Source organism: Sparus aurata, chromosome 4, assembly GCF_900880675.1.
Source record: "Sparus aurata chromosome 4, fSpaAur1.1, whole genome shotgun sequence".
Lineage (NCBI taxonomy): Eukaryota > Metazoa > Chordata > Actinopteri > Spariformes > Sparidae > Sparus > Sparus aurata.
Window position 1 is genome coordinate 1,733,821 of NC_044190.1, and position 26,234 is coordinate 1,760,054.

At 39.9% G+C, this 26,234-nt stretch overlaps 1 protein-coding gene across 1 annotated transcript; it reads right to left on the reverse strand.

Annotated features, from left to right (window-relative positions):
- Positions 1 to 1,621: 1,621 nt before the first annotated feature.
- Positions 1,622 to 25,274, reverse strand: fadd (Fas (tnfrsf6)-associated via death domain). Its single transcript, XM_030414081.1, has 2 exons — positions 24,884 to 25,274; positions 1,622 to 2,272 (listed from the first exon to the last, which is right to left on the reverse strand). The coding sequence occupies exons 1-2, from the start codon at positions 25,179 to 25,181 to the stop codon at positions 1,995 to 1,997; spliced, it is 576 nt and encodes a 191-aa protein (XP_030269941.1). The 5' UTR covers positions 25,182 to 25,274; the 3' UTR covers positions 1,622 to 1,994.
- Positions 25,275 to 26,234: the final 960 nt, after the last annotated feature.

The window sequence follows — 26,234 nt, forward strand, 5'->3', positions numbered from 1 at the left end:
GAGGGAAAAAAAATCATCAACTGTTGAATAGATTCTTATCAGTAAGCAATTTTCCTTAAATTGTTACAATGACTTCCAAATAGTTTCATTTTAGACAACATAATACTAAAAAGGAATAGTTCGACATTTTGGAAAATATACTTTTATTCATTTTCTGGAGTCGTGGTTGTAAATACCACCAGATGTAATTTCTACTCTCTATCAAAACAAGATGAATATCTGAGGAGGACCGGGTAGTGCGGGGCGACAGAGCCGCTGATCAGCTGCTGATGAGTCCTTAGTTTAGTGATAAGTCAACCTGAATGTAAACACAGACACACACCCTTGGTGCATGTTGCCTGCTGGCTCAGGGTTTCCCCCACATGTAATTGACCGTGGCGCACCGCCACGGCAAAATAAAAGCCGCCACACCTTAAAAATTCAGGCATAAATAAATCCAGTGTTAGAGAAAGGAAATATATTACCGTCGTCTTCCACCGCAGTCTTTGACGTTAACTAGCATGTTGGATATTTAGCTTGATAATTAGCTCGAGGATTAAACTGGTCACTTAGCAGAGTCCTGCATGAGTCACCGCATCCGACCCGTTTTCCGACAGTAGCACAAATTACATTCTGTACCCGAGCCGACCCGCTATAAATTGATCCCGACGGCCGAAAGAAAATTGGACGGACGCAATTTTTAAAAGTAAAAGTAAGACAGCGTGGGGAATGGGAGTTCAGGGAGGACGCAAGCACGCATGAATGAGCTCATATGAAATATAAATGCTTATTATTTGTGTCGCTAATAATGACCGATGATAAGTAATGCCTTGAAAATGGCAATCGTAAAACCCGACCCGCCTCTCCAGGCGTCCGACCCGATCCGCATCTGTGTCCGACACAGTACATTATTTTTCATCCGTGCAGGACTCTGACTTAGATAACTCCTCTCTTGAAACAAATAATAAAAATAGTATTTCTTTACAATATTAGAGTTCCTGATGGCTGTGTGAGAGCATTATAACCAGAGGAAAAAAAATGAAATTCTCTAAGTAACCTATGCCAAAAGTATAAATATTACAGTATGATGACACCCCCCAGCGCCCCGCCCCCCAGTCTCAGAAAATACTGGGGGAACCACTGTGGCTTATGTCAAATGTAAGGTAAAATCTGGCTGTTAGAATAAAAATTCTTAATCTCAGGTCAAACTCGTTTGCTAGAGGTGAGCACACCATTTTTTTATGACAATCTATCTGACGGAATCCAGGCACAATTGTTCATGAAAGAGGTAACGTTTTAGTGTTGTTCACATTATGTTTAGTCTTCCTATGTCAACTGCCATCCTCACTCTCTGACTCTATCCCAGAAGTGCATCAGCCGACCAAATGAAACGCAAGGTTTTCTCAAGAAAACTTGTAAGTGCATATCTAAATAAAATGTATAACAAAGGTATAGTTGGTTTTAGACAATGCAGAATTCCACATATATCATATCATCTTGACTTAGCAAAGACTGCAAATGGGGTGAACAACTAACCTGGCTAGTCCAACGGTCTGCAGACCAGCCTATCCAAGGCTCAATAATCAACAGGTTGCAACTTGTTTGTTCAAAACATACACAAAGCAATGTGCAGAAACAGCAGTTCATTGTAAGTGTGGCCTTATATTTAATAAACAGATATGAAAGTGGTATCAATCTCACTAGATGAAGAAAAAGTGGGTTTCGCAGAATGTCTTACTATTTCCTTCTAATTGCCTATTTATTTACTATCTAGTAACTGCATGCTATTATAAATCACAGGACATTTAGAAGGTCCTGGAAAAACAGCCTTTTCCATTTAATACGGTCCACCACCACCTCCAATAAGTTGCCATTTCAGTAGCATTATAATTATTTAATAAATCAGAGTTACTGAGTTAATTTTTCTGATAAAAACATGAAAACTGAGCAATATCCTTATTTAATCAGATATATAATTTCTTTTCAAAAAATTCTCTCTTTTGTGATCTGTAAAATCAATTTTTGGGGGTTGCAAGTCTGTACTCCACTTTATCTGCAGTCAGGTTGAGCTGGCAGGCTCTCAGGGCTTTTATCAGATCCTCTGCTCTGGCCTCAGCACCTCGCTTCCTCCTCCACTCATTAAGCAGCTCCACAGCTGTCTCCTCCAGTTCTGTGGGATGCCTCTTGGAGATGGACTCCAGTTTGACATCAGTCAAACCCAGTTTGCGGCCCAGTTTACGCCAATGCCTTCCCAGATTCTCGGCAATCACCTCTGTGGCAATGTTGAATTTGGCTGGAGGTAAAGGAGGAGGAGGCATTGAGGGTTAGAAAAGAAATATTTTTAGAATTATGAGAAACAACAACAACAACAACAACAATAATATTAATAATAATAATAATAATAATGACATCCCTACAATATATTGTACTGTACTCACTAATTGGATTAAAATGCAAATATATAACTAATGTCTTATGAAATAAAAGACTAATTGAAGTCTTTTTACTGTAAGCGTTGAAATATAGGATGTATTAGGGCTGGGCGATAAATGGGCAAAATCGATTAATTCGAGTTTGTGGTTTAGGACGATTTAAAAAAATTTAAATCGATTTTCTCTTTAACCTGCAGCTCACAAAGACCCGCTATAAAGCAGCCGACATCAGCGAAATCATTTAATTAGTGTCCCGTATGACAAGAAAGCGTCCCGGTGGACAGTTTTTACGGATGCAGTCATGGTGCATATCGCTAAACATATGCTACCTTAATATACAGTGGAAAAGCTTGAGGTTCATCCACATGCTGAAAATGTTCGACACCAGGTTTGTTACGAAGCCGCAACCAGGCCTCGAGCCAAAGGAGGCAGACAGGCTCGTCTTCCTGGCCAAAAATGTGTTAAAAAGACAGCAAGCATACACCTCATGTCCTGTACATCTACCGACATGTGATGTTTACCAGTGGTGGACAGTAACGGAGTAAATTTACTTGAGTACTGTACTTAAGTACATATCCAGAGGATTTGTACTTTACTTGAGTATTAGATTTCTTTGGTACTTATTACTCTTACTTGAATACATTTTCAAGTCAAATATTTTTACTTTTACTTGAGTTAATTTCTAGGAAGGCTGAAAAGTACTCGTTACTTTCAGGTCTGCTCTTTTTTTTTTTCTAAAATACTATTGGACACAAGCTGTTTGTCAAAGAAGGAAACCTATCACAGTGCACGCTCTCCACTGGGATCTACGTAAAAGTGGAAATATGTCATCCCTCCCCATAAAGATACCACCAAAGTAACCACGCTGTCGACTTTGTTTGTCAAAACCGCGACAATGGCTGCATCAGGAGAACAGACAATCCGCTGAGTCTCAGTCTGAGTCTGATAATGATCCGGAGCAGGAACTTTCAGAAAATCCTTGGCCTTATCTGGACTCCATGTTTGAGTTTGACAGAGTAAAAACGTGGACACAGACAAACATCTGCAACATCTGCTGTCCTCCTGTGATCCCATTCATTTTATTTGTTTTTGTAGGTGTTTCTGCAGGCTTTATATAACATTGTGGTTCTAAAAGCAAGCACATCAGTGCAGGTGGTTTCAAAGAGTTAATTCTCAGAAACAAGAGTTAAAAGGTCCTTAAATTCATTTAAGAAAAAATAAAAATTCAGAAAAAATTATAGTAATTCACTGATGTGAAAAATATGAAATTTACTCTTACTCTTACTTTTACTTAAAGTAAATTTAAAAGCATGTACTTTTGGATACTTAAGTACCTTTAAAAGCAAGTACTTTTTTTACTCTTACTCGAGTAACATGTCGACTGAGCTACTTTTACTTGTAACGGAGTAAATTTTGACCAGTAGTATTTGTACTCTTACTCAAGTACTGGGGTCGAGTACTCTGTCCATCTCTGATGTTTACTATGCAATGCAATGCAGATGTTTAATTTAGTTTACGTATCTTCAGGGATATAAAATACTTTTTGTAAACTAAAGGCACCTTTTGCAAAATAAAGTATTTAATGAAAGTTATGTAAACACTTTATCAATACCAATATGGAATCTGATCTGTTTTTAAAATAGCAAGCAATCTGACATGTTCAATTTATGTTTACAAAAGCATTTTATCAAAAAGGGACACATACTTTTCAAAAGGATGCACTTTTATTTATTTTTTCAAGTGAGTTCGAAACTGCATTGTTTACAATGGAAGGGCAAAATTCTTTAAAATAAAAGCATTAAAATAAATGCAATGCTTTTAATAATTTCTTTGTAATTTGAAGTCTGATCTTGAGAAGGAAAAAAAAACCTGATTAAAATCTTAAATTGAGTTTGGTGTGAAAACATCGGAGATTCAATTTTTAGGCCATATCACCTAGCCCTAGGATGTATACTGTATTATATGGACCGCAGGTCGCACTTTTTTTCATAGTTTGGCTTGTACTGCGACTTATAGTCAGGTAAAGAGTAAACATTACCATCTACAGCCGCGAGAGGGCGTTCTAGGCTTCCTCCGGAGTTGGCGAAGTTGTTCAGAAACGACACTGATGTTGAAGAACTCTATAGATTCAGTGATGTGGAATGAGATCGACAGCTTGGTGAACTTGCTTACCGGTAACTTGCTTGTTGGACTCGCTGGCTTGTTATGTTAATTTAGCCTATTTAGCCTCCAAGGTATAATAATAATAATAACAATGCATTTAATTTATATAACGCCTTTCAGGGTACCCAAGGACACTTAACAAAGTAAGAGGAAAGCGACAAAGGACCCAGGCGGTGAATAAACCTGAGGTTGTGGTGGAGGGAAGACCGACGGAGCAACAATGGACAGCCCACAGAGTATTGAGTACGTCGATTTGAAAGTTAGCGTTGCTATGCTAACAGCTGATCGGTGGGGCTAACAGCTGATCGGTGGGGCTAACAGCTGATATGTTAATATACTGGACACCTATTAAGCCTGTTGTTCTGTGTGCTATTGTGTAGTTGAATAACTTGCCTTTCTAGATTAAATGTTGGTTCTAGTGGGGCAGCTTAGCTGAAAAATCATGCACTTTGTGATAAAAGCATGAAATTCGGTACAGTTAAGGCCAAAGGCAGTCTGAAAAAAACTGGATATCGGGCCATCGTGAATTTTCAACATGGCGGCCGTGGTGGCCATTTTAAAAATGGCCGTCACTAACGACAGTATTTAGTTCATTCTCCTATTAGTATAAAATATGATATTGATGATCTTGTTAGTTACATTTAATTACCACACCTAGCTTAACCCTCTGGACTCTATGCTGGCCATTTGTGTCCACCTCACTTCCTTTTTGTTGATCATTCTAGCTGTGTTAATGCATATGGAATGATATTTCCCAAGGGTCTGGATTTTTGGCTGATCTTTCAATTTTCAAAACCTGCTCTTTAAATATGTCAATATTATACTGTGTATCTACAATTGTACCTTATGGCTCTATCGTGGACACTTTTGGCCAATTGAAACCCATTAAAACCACATGTTTTAATTCCTTGTGATTTACAGTATAAAATCATATAATTTAGGTAAAATTGCTTTCATTCTAAACTCAACACTTGAAAATTTTAGTTTTTAATGTTTTTTACCAGATTGTGTCATTTGTCCATTTTTGGGCAAGGGAGCAATTTCAGTTAATATTCTTAGTTTCCACTAGGGGCGTATGATGGCTTCCTGCACTCCAATGGAGCAAATGAATGACACAATTTTGACATAGGTGTGATCCTAAGGATGTCAGGTAATGATGTGTGTTTGTGCATGAAAAAAATAATTTAGTATTAGCAAGATAAAGTGACATAAATTACAGTCTATCATACCATACAAGTTTTGGTGAATTACTCTTGGTACAGGTTATTGAGCTTTGAGTTTCCAAGGCAAACCTGGCTGTGATGCACAGGTTGAAAACACCTGTAACTTTGATCTTTTCATAAAAAAATGCCACACACAACTACACAATAGCCTTTACATTCTCAAATAGCTGCTCTCCAAAAAAAAGGATCACAGGTCATCTTGACCTCTGGCTTCTGGGGAAACAAAAACAACGTCTGACACTGTTTATAACTCTGTCCTGGAGTATTTGCAGGTGCAGTCAGTACTAATGCTATAAGTGAGCTATCAGCTCCCAGATCCTTCTTTATCTGCAAGATGGCAAGAAGGTCATATGCCCTGACTGAAGCACTTGAGTATGTGATTGGCTCAGAGAGTAAAGATGGAGAGAAATCCTCTGCGGTTGAAGAGGAGAAATCTTTTACCCAAGATGAGGACACGTCCTCTCCTGAAGATGATGGGACACCTTCCTCAGAGGATGACAGCAACACACTGATGACGACTTCCAGCCAGTGCCTGATTCCTCTTCCTCAGGGGAAGAGGACAGTACAGACAAAGCGATGGAGGCCGATCAGCTGATGGCAGAGACAGAGGGGCTGGCGGGTGAGTGGATGTCTCATCATGGGAAAATAATGTGGTTTCCCTCTGCTGAAGAGACCCTGCACCACAATCCAGTATCCACTGGTTTCACCCCAGGGCCCACCCTGTATGCAGTTGCCCATATCAGCAACCTGAGGTCTGCCTTTGACCATTTTATTACAGAGGAGATCATTCAGCTGCTGTGCACCAACACAAACCTGCATGGAAGGCGAAGGTGTGAGGATTGGAAGAATGTGGATGAAGTGGAGATGAGAGTCTACATTGGGATTCTGATTCTGGCTGGCGTCTACCGCTCAAGACATGAAGCAACACGTGGCATGTGGGATGCCAAGACAGGACAGGCCACGTTTTGTGCCACGATGCCCCTCTACAGCTTCACTCAGATCAGCGCTAACATCTGCTTTGATGACAGGCTCTCCCACCTAGGACGCTTCAGGAATGATAAACTTGCTGCATTTCGCATCCTGTGGGAAAAGTGGGTTGCTTGCCTCCCCCTCTTATTTAATCCAGGGGTTGATGTGTGTGTGTTGACGAACAGCATGTTGCATTCATAGGTCATTGTGGACTTCGACCAGTGGCGTGCACAGACCTTTTGAAAGGCAGGGGCGAAAGGCAAAAAAAGGGCACATACAGCAAGTTCTTGCGACTGAAGAGGGCACAGTAGCGCGTGTTTTGGCTCCGAGGAGGGCACTTTAGTGCCTGATTTTGTCACCCAAGAGGGCAGTTTATCATGTTTTAACCAGCCAAGGGGGCAGTTTGTTGTGTTTTGCCAACCAAGAGGGCACTTTAACGCACTTTTTGGCTCCCAAGAGGGCGCTTCAGCGCGCGTTTTGGCTCCCAAGATGGTGCTTCAGCGCGCATTTTGGCTCGCAAGAGGGCACTTTAGCAAGCATTTTGGCACCCAAGAGGGCACTTTAGTGGGCATTTTCCAACAATTAGGCCACTGCCCACCCCCCATGCACACCACTGACATCTACAATATATTCCCAACAAGCCTGCAAAGTATGGCATTAAAATCTGGTTCACCTGTGATGTGGCAACCTCCTATGCCTGGAGCATGGAGATTTACATGGGAAAACGACCCAGTTAATTCTGGAATTGATTAAAATTTTGGATTTCATGATCAGGACTGATGTCAAATTTGAAAAAGGAGCAAATATTTTCAGTATATAGTGTTTGTATATAGCATTTTGTAAGCAAACAGGAGGTGGACACTTTTGGCCATGCATAAGCTAAGAGGGAGTTTTTATGTTTTTCTGTCACTGCACAAAAAACTAATGAAGCATAAAAATCATTGATACTGCTTATTATTGACACACATTAAGCTGCAATGAAAGAATAATTTAGGTAGCATGTATTATTTTGTAAAAACATGCTTATTTAATGCTATTCTCCCTTACAACTTATCAGCATTATGTTATCTAATAGGCATTTAAAGGGTTAACATTCTGAATTTGAATGAAATTTTAGTTTTCATGACAAGGACTGATGCAAATTCAAAAAACTGGTAAAAAAAATGGAATTTTTTCAATATATATATTAGCTTTATAGCATTTTGAAAATGTAAACAGGAGGTGGACACTTTTGGCCACGAACAAGCTGAGAGGGAGTTTTTTCTACTTTGCCTTCCCTGCACAAAAATAACAATGCATAATAATCAATGTTGGTGTTAATCAGTTACATATCTCAGACTGTGTTATTGATAATACAAGATAAACCGGTAGCACTGAGAAGATAGGCAGTGATCATTTTTGTGGTAGTTTTCCAACAAGCGCATTGTGCAAATAAATTGGCATTTGAGGGGTTAAAAAATTTAAAATGAATAAATTTTTTGTACTTATGACAAGAACTGATATTAATTAAACATTTTATGCAGTAAAAGCATCAAAAAACATACCCTTTTTCCTTAAACTTCACAAATACCTACGTCTCAAAAATAGTGACATGTTGATGTCACCTTCAAGTCATTCAATTCATTGAAAAGATCAGATGTGACTTGACAATTGCAACATGCTTCGAGTTCATATTTGTCATACGCTCGGCTCTAGGTAGGCTTACAACTAGATTAATAAAACTTATTTTAAAACTTGTTTTGTTATCTCAATTAGCTCACAACTAGATAAATAAAACTTGTTTAAGAAAAACCCTTATTTTTCCCCCATTGACACCCACATAAATAGTTAACGTGCTAATGTGCTAATACCACGTTTCAAATGGTGGATTGCTGTAAATATAAGACTACTTAGTATGAAGTTACCGCAGAACCATGTCTGCTTTATTTAGGCTTGAAAATAGATGAATGAAACTCATTTTAGAATAACCCTTATTATTATTTTCCCATTAACACCCTGTTCCACATAAATAATTAACATGCCAACATGCTAATACCATGTTTTAAATGGTGGACTGCTTTCCTCAGCAAGCCACCCCTTGCTGATCTGTCCTCAATTTCTCCATGCACACATGAGGAAGCCGGCCCTCGTATGTTGTGACATGTGGCCCATGCAGTACAAAATGGTCATCAGAAAATTATGATCCAAAGTGTTGATACTGATGTTGTGGTTCTAGCTGTGGCAGCAGCTCAAGCTCTAAAGGCAGAGAATGAGCTTTGGTTGGCATTTGGTACTGGAAAGAGTTTATAATACATAGCAGCCCATGAAATCTCAGCTGCACTTGGGCCTGAGAAGGCACATGCTCTTCCAGTTTTTCATGCTTTGACTGCCTGTGACACAGTATCAAGCTTTGCTGGGCATGGGAAAAAGACTGCATGGGCTGTGTGGGCTGTTTTTCCATAGCTTACAAATGCCCTATTAGAATTTTTCTCTGCCCCACATGACATTCTACAGGAGGTAATGGCAACTATTGAAAGGTTTATAATCCTGTTCTATGATCGAACCAGCACATCCACAGACATAGACCAAGCTAGGAGGAAGTGTTTTGCAAAGAGGCACAATGTGCAGTCAATCCTTCCAACAAAGGCTGCTCTGAAGGAGCATGTTAAGAGGGCAGTCTATCAAGGAGGCCATGTATGGGGTCAGATGCTGGTGTCAGCACCAATGCTTCCTTCTTCCTTCTCCTTGTAGATGGGGCTGGTCAATAGGGTCAATAATGAGGGTCATCATGAACCATTTTGGACATGCCTGCCTGATGCAGGCCAGCTATGAATCTTATCTCCTTCAAATGTAAGAAGGGTTGTGTTAAGCAGTGTAAGTGCAAAAAGCTACCTTAGACTGCACCTCTCTGTTACTGTGAAGGGGATCAATATAGGGGACCATATGTGATTGACCACCAGGTTGGTGAGTGTGACTACTTGGTTAAGACTCCAGAATGTGAACCTGTTGAAACCTTACTGCGAGAGGAACAAGCCCATGATCTCGGATGTGAAAACTGTTGTTGTGTTGAACACTTCAATTCATGTAGGTGAAGACACTGTCGTTGTTTCGGAGGACAGTGATGTTGTTCCAGTGGATCTTGATGTTACTGTTAGTCCAGAATTTTCTCTAGGTAGGTTGCCAAATTCTAAAATTTTGACTAACTTGGATGTCCATCTTTCTTATTTGGGTTCTCCAAAACGTTCTGACAGTGCTGAGTTGATTGATAAGCATCCTGCCCTCTTCTCTGATGTGCCGACACGCACAAACGTTCTTCAGCATCGATGTAGGTGACGCTGCTCCTATTAAGCAGCATACTTACAGAGTGAATCCTGTTAAGCGACAGCTTTTGCGTAAGGAATTAGATTATATGCTACAACATGGTACTACTGAACCTAGTGCTAGCTCATGGAGCTCCCCGTGCCTGCCTGTTCAGAAGTCAGATCATACACTCCGTTTCTGCACTGACCTTCGCAAGGTTAATTCTGTTACCAAGCCTGATTGTTACCCTCTTTCCCGACTGGATGATTGTATTGACAGGGTGGGATCTGCAGTTTTTGTTACCAAGCTAGACTTTCTAAAAGGTTACTGGCAAGTCCCTCTAACTGACAGAGCTCGTGAAATCTCTGCTTTTGTGACACCGGACGATTTCTGTCAGTATACTGTCATGCCTTTTGGGATGCAGAATGCACCAGCTACGTTTCAGTGTCTGGTAAATACAGTATTGAAGGGAGTTGCAGATTGTGAAGCCTATCTTGATGATGTGGTGATTTACAGTCTCGGCATGTAGCTCAGCTGGAAGAGGTGTTCGACAGGCTAGCTGTTGCCAATTTGACCTTGAACTTAGCCAAGTGTGAATTTGGACAGGCCACCGTAACATATTTGGGAAAAGTGGTTGGTCATGGAAAGGTTTGTCCCATTGAGGCGAAAGTGGAGGCCATTGTGAATTTTGGTGTGCCCAGTTCCAGGCGTGACTTGAAACATTTTCTTGGCATGGCAGGTTATTACAGAGTTTCTGCAAGAATTTTGTCACTGTTGCGTCCCCCTTTGACTAATCTGCTTAGTCCCAAGCATGGTTTAAAATTGGCACCCGCCACTCGCCAAATGCGTGTAAAAATATGTTTTGGCGAGTAAAATAAATATGTCACACGCCATTGGCAGGCTGCTGAAATTTGCCGACTTTGCTATATAACTTTTAACATAAATGCCAAACAGTAAAACAGACACAGTTTACAGCTACAGCAGACCTACTGATTGCGTTTCAAATTTGTCTCTGGCTGTCCACCGTCATTCAGCATTTGAAAATGTATGAAGTTGCGCAAGGCACGGGTCGGGTATTGGTAAACATAATGACCGGCCACCGCTGTCAACATTTTTGTGCCCCTGATTCATGTCTTCATGTCACTCCGCAAGTCCATTCATTTGACACGATGGAACTTCAGTGAAAGCAAAGCTCCACTAAAGAGCCTGCAATCGTTGCGTAAGGTTATCTGATGTGTCAGTGTTTCCCCTATATGCATTCTGCTGCTGGATTTTCTGCTCCGCCGTCGCAAAAAAAAAAAAAAAAAAGGTATGATTTTTGTCGGTGTAATATCACGGGCGAATGGCGAATTTAAGTTGCACACAGTGAAAGCACTTCACCCCAAGTTATCTTGAAATCGATTATTATTGTCATTACTGCTATTTATATAATTTCTACAAGTCACCGTTTAAGTTGAGTGACTGAAATCCTCGTCATCCTCTTCAAAGGCTGCAACAGGTGACTTGTCAAACTGGGGTGAAGTTAGTTTCAGGTTGGATATTCGGCAGATATTCACTCGGGTCCAGCCGCGACTTTACTGAGGTTCACCCAGTGTGAGCAGCAGAAAGACGGTCAGCTCACCTCCAGAGCCTCACGCTGAATCACTGGAGACTGATTTAGGGATCGTCATTATATTACTTAGCACAAATATATTAATACAAAATAATTGCAGTTTTTTCAATATCTTCCATGTCATGTGACCCAGCTACTCCAAACCAGCAGCAGATTGTGTTAGTAAACTGGAGAAATGAAACACAGCTCTTTTTATTGTATTTTAGTGCTTCCTCTATTTCATATGAATATTAATATGCAGAAATTATGATTTTTTTCTCAATAGCTTCCATGTCATGTGGCCCACTGACTTCTGCAACAGATTCTGTTTCCATAAAATATATAATAATAAAGAAAATAATGGTAAAAAAAGTTCTCTAATGCTCAAGAGGTTAAAATATTTTCAAGCAGCAATGTCAACTTCTAAACTATTTTGTCTCATGTCTTAGATTCTGATCCTGAAATTCTGAAAATGAATTTTTTTTTTCAAAAATCTCACCAGTAGTCACCATTTAAGGGTTATTTTCAAATTTTCTTCCAGACGCCAGCACACAAATTCACCCACATCTGGCGGGTGCTAATTTCCATCCCTGCTACACGCAAAATTTTAGGGTTGTAGAGTCTGTTGAGTATTTTTTATCTACAGACCAAAGAAAGTCATTTCAGTACATCCCTTTATTACAATTATTGCAGGAAATACTGAGTCACAATAAATTACTGGACAAAGTGACTGAAGAACAAATAGCTCAAGAAAATGGAGACAATCTGAACGGTGATCAGTGTGTGTACAGATCTTTTTGAGATGGTGATCATTATAAAAGAAATAGCTTTCTAGTAGTGTTGCACGGTAAACCGATACTAGAAAGGTACCGCGGTACCCAGCCGTTAAAAACAATACTTTTTCACGTTTTATTAGTATCGGTACTTTATGTACTTTGTGCGACAGCGGGGCAGCGTGTCTGTGTGCAGCTTCTCTCTGCTTCCTCACTGCCTGCAGCCAGAGTGGGCGTGGTTTCCCAGTGACAGACAGTAACAGAGGGACACAGACGTGTTGGCTCCTTTGGTCATTACGGATTTAAAGCCTCATTTACAGACCGGCTTTGTGGTGTCCGTGGGCTTGCTCTTACTGTCGGCAACGTAAGCGAAATATTTCCATGTTTCGCTCCGTGCGTCTGCTTTTACAACAAGCCTAGGACGGTCGGCAAGAGCACTGCCAGCTGACAGACATGCCGACTTGTTCAAAGAGTTCAAAGAGCTGCAGGTTAGCGATAGATAACATAAATATCCCCCGGATGGAAGTCAAGCTAACTTTTTTCCACCATCAGAGTTGCACGAGGCAGTCAGGGGTAAAGCTAACTGTTTAACAGTCCGATGTGGTTCCACACATCTCTGTATGCAAACGCTGGTGTTCACAAGTATGCTGATCAACAACACCACTTATAAATTATCTATTTTAAGTCAATCAGTACTAGTAATATAATCATAGCATGTACATTTTTGTCAATAATTTATAATATATATTGTAATTTATATTATTAGAAAATGGTCTGATTAGCACAGACCTCCACTAGGTCTGGGTCATTTGTGTTGCACTTTAGTGCACTAATGTAGTTTGCAGGCTAATAATCCAGGATTTTAACTTTATCAACATGAAATGCAAATTGCAAATTTCCTCTTTGTGGGATGGATAAATTATTATTTTATTTTATGAATTGCCAGTCAATGTCATTTATGTTCATTATTTTTATGCTGAATAAAATTGCAGTTAATGTGCTGTTAATTTTTTTCTACTACAAGCACTGAGCTTTTAATGGAAAATCAAGTTATTTAATAATCTCTAAGAGCAAACAAGACAAATTACCAAAACTTGGATACAGAAGCTATAGCTCAGCAGCTTTTACAAAATACATATTTTTATTTTGACTTTTGAAGTGTTTTAATTAATAAAAAGTAGGTCTGGGACTCGATTAAAAAAATTAATCGAATTAATCAGAGGCTTTGTAATTAATTAATCGAAATTAATCTCATTTTAATCGCATATAAATATTTGACCTGAGAACAGTGAGAAGCAATGTTTTTCACATGGATTTTAGTATACCATTGAATAATGACTGAATACAGAAGCTTAAGCAACAAAACATTGTTTTTTGTTTTTTTTTCATAGTTTATAGTTGTAGTTTTCGTTAAGGTTCTCTAGTCTTCTAGTTTCAGCTTTATAATTTATATTTGATATTTGAGTTAGTCTATTTAGTTATTGTATATAATTCAGCCTTGTATTGTATTTGTTTCTTTTACCAACCTCATTGTTTTTGGATTTTGATTTATGTCAAGTGGCTGTAACACTTTAATTTCCCTTTGAGATTAATAAAGTACTCTATCCATCAACCAGTGTCTCATATAACTGGCAGTTTCAAAAGTGGTATTTTTTTTAAGCCCACTCTGTAGTAGTAGCTGTATCTACATACATTTTAAGCTAATCATTTTGACTAATCACCATACTTTGGTTTTGTAGAAATTGCATTTTTGCTGTACCCTGTGCCGGTTAAAAATTACAAAAGTAATAATTCAGAGTAATGTTTCTCTGTTACTGTATTTGTTTATTATCCAAGTTTGCCTTTTGCATCCCTCGGGATCAACTCGTGTCCGTCCACCTCACCCTCTGCCATCTTTCCATCAAGTAACGTAACTCACTCAAGCTAACCTGTCTGTGCAGCAGACACGTTGTTAGTCCGTGGTGTCACCGTGCTACAAGTGCTTCTGTCGGCTCCACATACACGGCCATGTGTGGCGGTGGCATCACCGGCTTATCCTTTCATTTCAGACCGCAACAGAAAGCTCCGCTGCGCTGAACTTCAGAGGTGTTCATAAAAATTTAGCTTGTGTAGACGCTACCGCGCTACTTGGTCAATAAAAGAGCAAAGCTACTGAAAAGCTATTTCATTCAGAAAGTAGCGACGCTACCACCACGCTACTGAGAAATGTAGTTAAACTAGTAACGCTGCTACTTGTAGCGACGTTACTGCCCAATACTGCATGAACGCTATGCATGAACGTTTGTTGGTGCTCCAGTATAATCGATACCCCTGAAACGCATCCAGTGAGAAACGTTCCGCAGTGCAAAAATTAGTGCGATTAAAATGCGTTAATTCTTTTTACGCGTTATTTTTTGTGTAATTAAAGTCCCGGCCCTAATAAAAAGAAATAAATCATTTTAAGTTCAACATTCTGTCATCTGCTATTTTATTCCATTACTTTTGATGATGTTCTAATTCTCTGCCATGGTATCGTTTCAGTATCGGTATCGAGACTAAAATGTACACAAATTAAATAGAAATTACCTTAAATTTATTGAGGTGACAAACACATTTCCTTAATACTGTGGTACTCTGGTGATATGCCGATAATATGAATCGGAGAGGTGGCTAACTGTCACGCATTACACCTTTAATTATGATTTCTCAGGTCTGTGTCTTTGCAAAACAACAGTTCACCTAACACATACAAATCGTTGGGAACTGCTCGGGTCTGTACTGGGGCGTCAATTTCGAGTTTCTCAGTTTTTTCGCTGACATAGACAGAGCCGCCAGCAGCCGCTTGCCATGCTTACATTGTTTTGACGGATGAGGGGCTCAGTCTGTGGAGGTGGCTTGTTGTGCCGCCCAGATTTTCTTCCCTCCATGCAGTTTTCCCCAGACATACATTCCTCTTCCACACGAAAACAGCATTTCAGTGAAATTATGTCAAATTCTGCAATATTCTGTGTTTAAAAAAAATGTATTCCGTTTTAATCAGCCAATTCTGTGATTCCGTCCGCAATTCTGTGATCACAGAAATCTTAGAGCCCTACATAGGCTGGCAGGTTTTATGGAAAGTTTTTCTGCTGAATACATCTGTAGATTCTGTACAGCTAAGAAATCAGAAATTAAGTCAGCGACTGCTGGTGTTTTTGAGTGGAGAACACAGAACTTCACGAACCCCATTTGAAGTGTGCACTAGAAACAGCAAGTGCATGTTGTGGAGTTAAACGGGATTGTATTTTGAGATAGAATCCCAGCCATTTTCATGTCACTGCAGACTACCCTCCAGGTCTAACACACGATCTGTTGGAGGGCATAATATCTGTTGAACTTGCTCATTGTTTTATCTTTTCATCACGAAAAAGTATTTCACCTTAGAAAAACTTATCAACTTGATCCAAAGCTTTGAGTACAAATGGCCAGATAAAACCAATCGGCCTCACGCAATACCACAGACTTTCTCAGTAAAAAAAACACTGGCAGAAATGCACACGAAAACTGGTCTCTACTTCAATTGTTGCCTCTAATTATTGGTCCACTTGTTCCAGAGGATGAACCTGCATGGCATATTGTTTTGGATCCAAAAGACTTTGTGGAGCTTGTTGTAGCCCCTGTCCACTCCGATGAGTTGATTTCATAACTTGAGTGTAAAATCAGTGAAAATTGCCGGAGATACCACAAACTTTTTCCAAACAACAGTCTTCTCCCTAAATGTCATTACTTGGAGCACTACCCTGCTCTGATTCGGCTCTTTGGGCCTCTTGTCCATAAATGAACAATGAGATTTGAGCTGAAACATAGTTTTTATAACAGCTCGCTCGCCATACCAACTGTTTTAAAAACATATCTCTCACATTTAGCAGAAAACATCAACTCATGATTGCCTCTGACTTGCACTCTTTTGACCATAGGACACCTTTGTTGGTAACTGCTGTCTCTTCCCTACCAATTGATGTTCTGCAAAGTGACATTGCAATAGCTATTAAGCAAAGATTCCTTGATGAGACTAATGTCCATATTACAAAACGTGTGTCATACAATGGTATGAACTTCAACAAAGGAATGATAGTTGTCCATGGGCATTTATTTGGTCTGCCAGAGTTTGCAGAAATTCTGCAAATTTTTATTTTGCAAGGCATGATACACTTTGTTGGGAAACTGCTAGGTATTGAGAGCATTTCCGAGCTTTTGAACTTGACATGGAGGTGTCTCTGATTGAGCATGGAGAACTACTCGATGACTACCTGTTAGCTGCCTATTCACTGGGAGGCCTGCGTTTGGTTACTCTGAGGAGACACATTAACTTGCAGGGTAAACAGGAGTAATGTTTGTGAGTATTTTCCCCCCTCTATCACATGGCACAGTAAATAATAACATCCTGCTTGGCAGACCAGCTGCTATTTAATTTATTGAGAATTGATTTTTTTAAACTAATCAGTCATTAACTAAAACAATGCAAGACAAATGTGGAAAATGCACTATTCACTTGTCCTATTCCTGTAACAATTTCGTAGAGACCAAGACAGGGTTTCCCCCAGTGTAAAAGGGCAAAGTGATGATGTGCTAATTTCATCCTCAGGCACTGTTTTTTTTTTTTTTTTTCACGAAAAGACAGCTGTAACATTTGAGAGTTATGACGGCAGGGCTGATTTTTGATTTGAGAGACAGACAGACTGGGGAGGAGGCAGAGACGAGGCAGGGACACCAAAAAATGTGGACAAGCAGTTTGAGCCTCAATTAAAAAGCTCCCTGTGGTGTTTTTTTCACACTGAGTGCTCCGAACATCCTGATGCATTCCGAAGACATAAGCCTGGCGGCACCACCACGCTAAGCATCATTTATTTATTTCATGGCGGGTCTGAGGTCAGGTGTCTTTTCATCACCTAACGCCCCACAAACCACTGCTACTGTCACTACACGCTAACTAGGCTACTTGTGACTGAACATAACGGGTGTCACAAAGAAAAAGCAAAAAATCGTCCAAAGTTTGACGAACAAAGGCGGAGACGTCGAACCCGCTGGTTCACCTGTTGACCAAGTTTGCAGTGGCGCGACGTTGGCTTAGTCACGGGTCGATGAGGCAGCTAGCATGGATGTTAGCTCGTCCTCCGCTGCAGTGGCAGAGCAGCCTTCTCCGTGCCGCAATGGAAAACACAAGTTAGAACCAGCGGATTTAATCAAAATTAGTTTGTCCAGCGGGTGACTGTACCTGGCCAATTATGGTAAGTTATATGTTGTTTGTTTTGCAATACGTGAAAATATTAACCATAATAAGTGCGCTAGTTTCACAGTGGTTTAGTGGTTCTTCTTCTTCAGAGTTTTACAGCACCTGGCATCCAAAAGTTGCGTTGCTGCCATCTATGGGACTCGCACCTTAGTGCACTATATCCTGCTAAAAAAAAAAACCAGCGTTTTTCTCTCCTGCTTGACCCTACTTCTAAATTACTTTTCAGAGATACTTCTTCCAAGCCAATTTCTTGAGTAGATCTTGTCTTTGGCAGTCATAGTTTCTACAAGAAATCAAAGCATGTTGTCAAAGCACTGTCTCATGTTCCTGACATGAACACAAGCCATAGAGCTTTTATTGAAGCTCCTTGCACTACTTATAGGCAAGATGTAGTCAAGTTGGGTCTCTCAACCATCACACCAGCATCAATATGGCAGCAAGCAGAAGCAAATGTAAACGATGCCACATTGTTTCAAATGTAAATATATGTCACTGATTATCATAAAATATCTATTATGAAATATCCAATAGTTAGCTTGCACTGTTTTCATGTTGTAGGCTTGTCAATTGCTGCAGCATTCGAGCCAGTGATTAATATGGAGCATGAAGCCATATTTGGTGGTTTTAAATGCCTTTACTGGCTCCTAAAGCACGAAATTGCCTACCAATTAGCTTTAAACTCTGATTTAATGCAAGACAGTATGGAACAAATCTAAACTCTACTACATCATGAATCTGTTACCTATAGTGCACTGCCATCAGTCAGTTGCTGGCCTGTGTCAGGCCCCTGTCACAAAAAAAAAAATGCTTCGCCGCCAGTGGGCCGCCCTTCCAACCTACCACCGGGCTTAGCAAGTTTTCTGGGGGAAACCCTGCAAGACATTGTCAAATTATTGTTGATTGCCTTAACCCATTTAGGCCTGTGGCCGCCTGAAAAAAAAAGCCCTAAAACCTATGGCATTTCTATAAATGACTCTTTAAAACCTGAAGGTTTTCTGAAAATTTTTGAAAAAAATAGGGAATTCTATAAACCTCTGAAATAAATAAAATAATTGGCAACACCTAGTAAAAAAAATTTCTCAGTCTCTGTAGCAGATAGAAACCTGAAATGAAAACCATGTGATAGCTTAAACTTAATTTTATTAAGTATTACATTCAGTTGGTCTCATCTTTCTCCTTCCAAAATTTTACAATGCATAAATCTTACAGATTTCATAGCGATCTTAACTTTAAAAAGTGTAATGTCAGTGTAGTATATGAAAAGTAAAATCTCTGTGTTGTAAGTAATACAGAGCTTTGGCTCCCTCAGAAGGACACTAGGAAAATACGTTCAAAAAAGGTGTTGCTGTGCTGCAAACAAAGTGCTGTTTTCAACAATGGCACTGGAAGAACAAGTGAACAAGTCAACAATAATTTAAATCCTTGAGTAGTGGCTCTGTTGGTGGCTAATAATTTGGGTCAATACCGTTTTCCTCTTCAAAGCTGTAATCAGCATCGTCAATGTCACTTCCATCACTGAAATCTCCCATCTCGTCTCTTTTTCTTCTCTCTCGTCTCTTTTGTCACTCCTCTGTCTCGCATGGAACTGTCGCCGGAAAAGTTGCTCAAAGTGTGTGCGCACATGGGACTACCACACCCACAAAGCATTTCGACATTCCCACGTGTCTATTCTAGCGAATAACGATGCAGGAATTGGGTCACATGTCCGGAAAAAAGCCCCAAATCCGGGAAACACCAGAGTGACGTCTACATCTTTTCCGGTGTCACAGGGAAGAAACACACATGCTCCCCTGCCGGCGGAAAGGAGGTATTTACTCCCACGTCCCTCCCGTTGCAAATGGGTTAATTGTTGACATTAGAATCTGATTCATGAATACACACACTCATATACACAAACACTCATATAAGTGCCTCAAGTTTTTTCAATGTGAAATATTCAACAAGTGTGTTTTTATTTTATTCTAAAATTTTGTTCAGGTCAACACAATGACAGAACCCATAAGACCGAGGATCATACTTTGATGCCAGGAAATAAATTTTGACAGCTGGGATATCAGACTCCATTGAGAAATTGCACCAGGAAATAAGGACTAATTTTGGAGTGCAACTAGATTTTCACTTTCAATATCAAGATCCTCATTTTGGAAAGGAGATGGTAATCCTGACTTGCGATCTCCGAAATAAATGATAAAGCAACTTTAAAGGTGGTATACCTAAATACTCTACAGTTGCAAAGTTTTACAGATGATAAAGCAGTGACATGTCAACCTGTAGCAGTCCGAAGTCCAGCACATTCCTTTTCAAGCTGCTCAGCAGACATGGATAATACGGACCCTGCTTCATCGTCAGGCTCATCGCAATCTACAAGACTGTCAAGTGTCTTCCCAGTCACTCGTTTCAGCTCCAAGAATGTGTTATATAATGATGACCGGTTGTTTTTCTCTTCACTAATATTGATATAATACAGTGCTCAAAAAGCTAATAATTCCTGGTGTGTCCTTTCTCTGTTGCATATTGTGCTCTAACAGTGCAAGTCATAAGTGCATTGTTCATGTTTTTTAGATCGACAAGGAATTCCTGCGCATATTGACTGTACCGTTTCTATCTACATTCTTTTGTGAGCTAGACCGATACACTCCACGCATGATGAAGATCTTTCGATGCAAAGGTGGGGTGGCTGGAAGAAAAATGAGACACATCATGGTGGCTATCTCCAAGGTTTGTATTAAAATGGTTAGACCTGTGCTAATAAAGTACTTTTTATGCCCCTATCACAATTGCATGAGATAAATATCTACACATATGGCAGGCAAAAGTCCAGCGATTTATTAACGTCGATGCTTTGCCGCAAGACCGGAACAAAAAACACGTAACTGGAACCTTAGTGCGTGTGCCGCCCGGACTGTTTAGTGAGTGGGACCACAATAAACGGAGCAGTAACGTTAGTTTTTTTGCAAAATGGCAACAGCTGTAGCAGCCCCCAAAAGCGGCCGATTCTCTCGCCACCGGGGTTCACTGCAACTGTGTGGAAGCACTTTGGATTTTATGAGAGAGCAAACAAGACGACTGACAAGACCTACGCGATTTGCTGTTTTCAGTGTTTTCCGCCAATAGAGGGGGCTCTCGTGCAAGTGGAGCTTTCCCTGGTCAAAGTTAAGTAGGTCAAAGTGCAAATGTTTACATCTCTCTATAAAATCAAGGAATCTCTGTCTGTCTGTGTGTGTCTGTGTGTGTGTGTGTGTGTGTGTGTGTGTGTGTGTGTGTGTGTGTGTGATACTCAAATATCTCTGCGGATCAGGATCACACTGACCTGAGACTTTCAACATGTCTGCTGCGTGGTTCAGTGGTGTGCAACTAAGCATTTGCTTGGACTGCAATGATCCCGTGAATAAATTATTTCATAAATGCTTTACAAATTCCGCAAGCATTGTCCACCGGAGCCACCACAGCCACGTGCGCACCAGAGCCAATCACTGCACACCGTGGCCAAGTGCGCACCAGCCAATCACTGCAGAGCTCAAGCCCACGACATACCTGAAGAAACAAGCGGATTTATACCTGCAGCGGAGCGAGCTGGACCGGAATTTCGCCGGCAGTTCGGTCCCGTTCTGTTCTGTTCTGTGCATCTAAACTGACTGTTGTGGATTAATGAGATTAAACGAGTCCGGACCGAGTCTGTTCGGGTCTGAGGAGATCCGGAGACGCGTGGACAACAAGTGGAATCGGAATCTGTGGATGTTCCAAGTCGATGGACCCGACCCACCGGCACATCCAAAACCGGACTTAGGGTAAATAATGTCCGCCACACTTTGTCGCGAACATTGCCGTCACGTTTGCTTTGTGTCTGGTGCAGGAAGAAACGGTAAAAACGGGCTTTTGTCACGAAAGTGTCCATGCAGCAAGTTTGGTTGTTGAGGATCAGGAAGTTGTGGGAGGGACGTAGGCGGATGAATGACAGGCAACGACGGTTGGTGTATAGACAGCAATATTGAGAGTTGAGAGATTTGTGACATTTAGTGTGTTTGGATTGTATATTAAGTGTGTTATGTAGTGTTTGGTGTAGTGTGTTTAGTGTGTAGTGGAGTCGGTTTTTGTTTAATGAGTCAGAATGAGGAGACGCTGAATGTGGAGCAGGCAGTGCAGCTCTTCATTCAGCTGGAAGGAGCACAGGCAGACCTGAGCATTGCCTGCATTTAAATGTAAATAGTTACATATAACTTTGTAAATGTTTTAAATGTATGCACAAATTTAGCAAACAACAATTTATATTTGCATTATAAGTAAAAAAATGGTTTGTTCAACATATTTATGGTTTTCACAGTAAAAAAATCGAACTTTTTCTACTCGGATTTTATGTTTTTTGTGTGATTTTAGGTCCATTGTGTTAATACAGTATGTCAAAATAAAAAAAATAACTGTACAGTCACACGTGAGGTTGTGCTGAAAATAATGACACCAAGTAAATAGTTTTTAAGGTGAAGTATAATGGCAAAATCAAAAATAGTCAAAAACGGCCAATTATACCCTGGAATATCAGATTTCACAACAAACCTAAATATCCCTGACGTCCCACCTTCAAACACAGCCTCATTTGGCCATCCATGAAAAAGCTATTTAACCTCCCACTTTTTTATAGGAATACACTTTTCTTACAGGCTCTGCACTAGTGGTCATAAAATAAAATATTTTGGGTCTTTGAAAAATATAAGTCAAATGTTCAAAAAACCTTGTTATTTACTTAATGAGTAAATAAGAGGAACTGAGTTAATTGATAGGCTATTTATTTACAAATGTAGCCACAGATGAAGACAAAATCAGTCTTGTATGGGAAAAAAGCATTAAAAATCACAATAATCGAAGAATCGTGGCACCAATAATCGAATTAAATCGACAATCGCTATGATCAAAGAATCGAAGCTCCCATAATCGAAATCGAATCGAAACGTGAGGTACCCTTTTTGGAACATCCCTAAAAAATGTTCTACATTTGTTGAATTTACTCTTCTCATATCAGCTCACCTAGGCTTTGAACCATCCGTAAGAAGAGTGTGGTTGCAGTTTGGACTACTGATTTGCATTCTCGGGTGGCATGAAGGAAGTTATTGAGCACAGTGTGCTAATACATTTAGCATGGGATGGTTAAAGAGGAGAAAGCTGGGATGAACAGGGATCTTAGCAATTGTATTTGGAATGTTAGAGCAAAATAAAAGAAAGATAAAATGATTTTGCAAGCTGTCCTTTTATGTAGCTATGTTTTAGTAATTTAATTCAATTTAATGCTTACATTAGCAATAAAAACATTTTAATTCAATAAAAGCCAAATTAATTGAATGGAAATGTTAACATTATGTTACACTTACAAAGATAAGTGTTTATCACTTCACTGCTGAAAGAAAAGAAAGCAGGCTCACTGCCAGTTGCAGTTTCTTATCTTGTCTTGATCTGCAGACTTTGTTTATTTTTTGTCGCCATGACTGTTATTATTAGTACTTAGATCATCAAAACTCACTATTTATAAAAACAATGTTGGTGCTTTTTTGTCCCACAGACGTCACATTTACAAGTCAGGATCTGGTTATTATAGACAGATTCAATATTTAACTGTCATGTATCATCACAATAACAGCGTTACATAGCAGCTATAAGCACTCGTAAAACATTATAATAACCCATCCTGTGGTTTGGCGCCGACCTGTATACTGACCATATAAAGAGTAGTTAACGTTTCTAATCATAAGAAAACATTGCAGACGCTGTTTTTGTTTCCTAACTGTTTCCTGAATATATTCCGCACGTGTGTGAATGTGTCAATGCAATAATTTATAGTACTTTGTAGAAGGAGCTTTATAAAATTCACTCCATTGACTTGTATAAGTTCATGGGGCACAGCTGTCTCCTCCAATATGACGGCGACGTACAGTCAAGCGCTCAATGAGGCGTCTATGTATATAGGTCTATGGTAGCTCCTGTTTGCGACCTTGAATTAAATAATAAAAATTTAATTAAATTTTTTTGGGGAAAAAAATCGTCCTGGCTGCCTTAAATTGACTCAACAGCGGCACCTGCTGTTGTGGAGTGTGAATTACAGGACATTTGTGAGAAGATTTACTGGCATTTGTGTGTGAATCTGAAGGCATTTGTGTGTGAATCAGCAAGGCGGAAAAGTAGTGCCAAAAGTCACGTGACAGTGGTAAGATTGTGCCAAAAGTCATGTGACAGTTTTTCATACTTATTGTACTTAAAGGATTTTTTTTTGTACTTAAAGATTTTAGTTCGTACTTTAAGGATTTTAGTTTGTACTTGAAGGATTTTAGGTTGTACTTGAAGGATTTCTTTTGTACTTAAAGATTTTAGTTTGTACTTGAAGTCTATGTTTTCGTAATTGAAGAATTATGTGTATTTGTATGTGTAAAACATGCTCTATTTGCCTCTGAAGCATGATGCACTTGTTTGATCGGAACGTTTCTTATTTGGAAAACAAAATGCATTAGTTTGTGAATGATGTTTTGTATTTGCAAACCACACTGAGTTTGTTTGTGAATCATTGGGTGTGAATAAAACATGTTTTGTGTGTTTGTGAGATTTTTGCATGATTTAAACTCCATATATAATGCCTGCAGCACTGTGGGCAGGCCCCCTAAAGAGGTTTTACTGGTGTAAAGTGGGTTGGTGGTGCTGGCTATGTAAAATTGTAATAAAAGTATGTCAATCCCGTTGTCATGATGCTGATCATACTGTGGTAGATGTGAGAGGTCAATCACACTGAGTGTCAAGTTTATTGGGTACCACTAGCTAAAACTAATCTAGTACAGCATGCTATTAAATGAATTCTCCTTCATGAAAGCTCTGATGTTCAGTTTGTGCTGCTACTGAACTGCATTGTGTTCGACTGACAGACCACACACCAGTCTGCATAACACAATACAGTTCAACAGCTCGACAAACTGAGCAGCCTCAGAAATCACATTGACTGCATGGCTACATTTGTTTTACCAGATTGGACCAAGTGAACAGTCACAGAGTGTCACAGTTTGACTGGGCAGCAGAAACGAAAATAATAGTAGCTTCTAAATCAGTAGCAGTAGTAGTAGTAGTAGTTATAGTAGCATAGAAGTAGTAATATTAATACATGTAGTTTTAGTATCAGTATCAGTATTGATATTGTCGTTCCTTGAACTTGATGCTGTCTGAAAACAGTGACTCTACAGCGCCGCTCAATGTACCTTTCTCTGTGTCCGGCGGTTCGGCGCTTGTTGACCCAGCCTTCCTTATTAAGCCTTTCAATTTGTCTGAGAGGTCATCTCGACGGATTTCTGTGAGAAGCTTACACAGATACTCGATGTTGCCAAGGGCCAGCTTGCCTCTCTCCTTCAAAACCCGGAACAGTTTTGTTCCGGTGTCGATCTTTTCCAGCTCTTTTTTCCCGATGTCTTCACACAGGAACTTAATTTGTTCCAGCTGTTCCGGGGTCAACTCGTTAGAAATCTCCAGTAAAACGGGGTTCAACAGTGAGGAGCTCATGTCTTGTACACAGATAGCGCCTCAGTGACGGCAGGAAGTGTCTGTACTAGGAAATAACTTTTACTTTCACTTCCGTTTGTTTGTCCTGGTGAGTTCAACTATCTCCGTGAGTTTGCAGATGCCCTCTTGCGGAGGCCAAGGGAAGCCAGGCTTCCTCACTTTTTTTCAGAATATAACCGTCATTTTATATAAAAAAAAGCTTTTTTAACAGTTTATGTTATCCTTCTGTGTTGTGTCTGTCGTCTCCTCCTCATCTCTCTTCATGAATTATTTAGCGTTTTATGATGTGTAAAACAGCGCCCCTCTAAATGTTAAGTTGTGAATGAGCGTTGAAAACATGGTACTGCACTCTGTCAGGTGTAAAGGCCTCAGGTGAGGCTGTTGTAACGCCACTGCTCTCCTGTGATTGGTCAGGACAGTGTCAAGGGAAGCCACGAACTCGTTGGCATCACGCCAATCAAATCACAGTATATTATCATTCCTAGAGAGCTTAACTGTGAGGTTCTGGAAGTGAAAATGCCATTCATTTTCTGCATAGAGGATTTTGATTATTATCATAATGCCACAACCATTCAAAGTAGACTTTACACAAGTTAAGAAAAGTAAAAAAAAAATACTACACTACCCACAATCCTATAGTGTAAAAGTGACACCTCTGATTGGTGGAGCTCGCTGTTACCATGGAAATGTTTACCGAACCCACGAATTTCATGTTTGCTAGTTACTGCTACCCAGGGACGTGCAAATGATTATGGAGGGGCAGGGGCTCAAAGTCAGCAAAGGGTAGTACATGCACGCACATAGCGCGCGCCAAACATTTTTTCAGGCCTTATTAACACAATATGTAGATTAATTAAAGGGATATTCCGGTGTAAATTTAATCCATGGTCTAACACACCGTGAAACTGTGTTAAACTCCCCCTCGAGAGATCAAGTTAGCAGACCGCTAATTTACGGAGAATTAACAACCTCAGAAATGACCGCACGACAACAATACACTGCAGTAAATGGATCCAACTATAAACCGCCACCAAAAAGCCACACATAATGCTC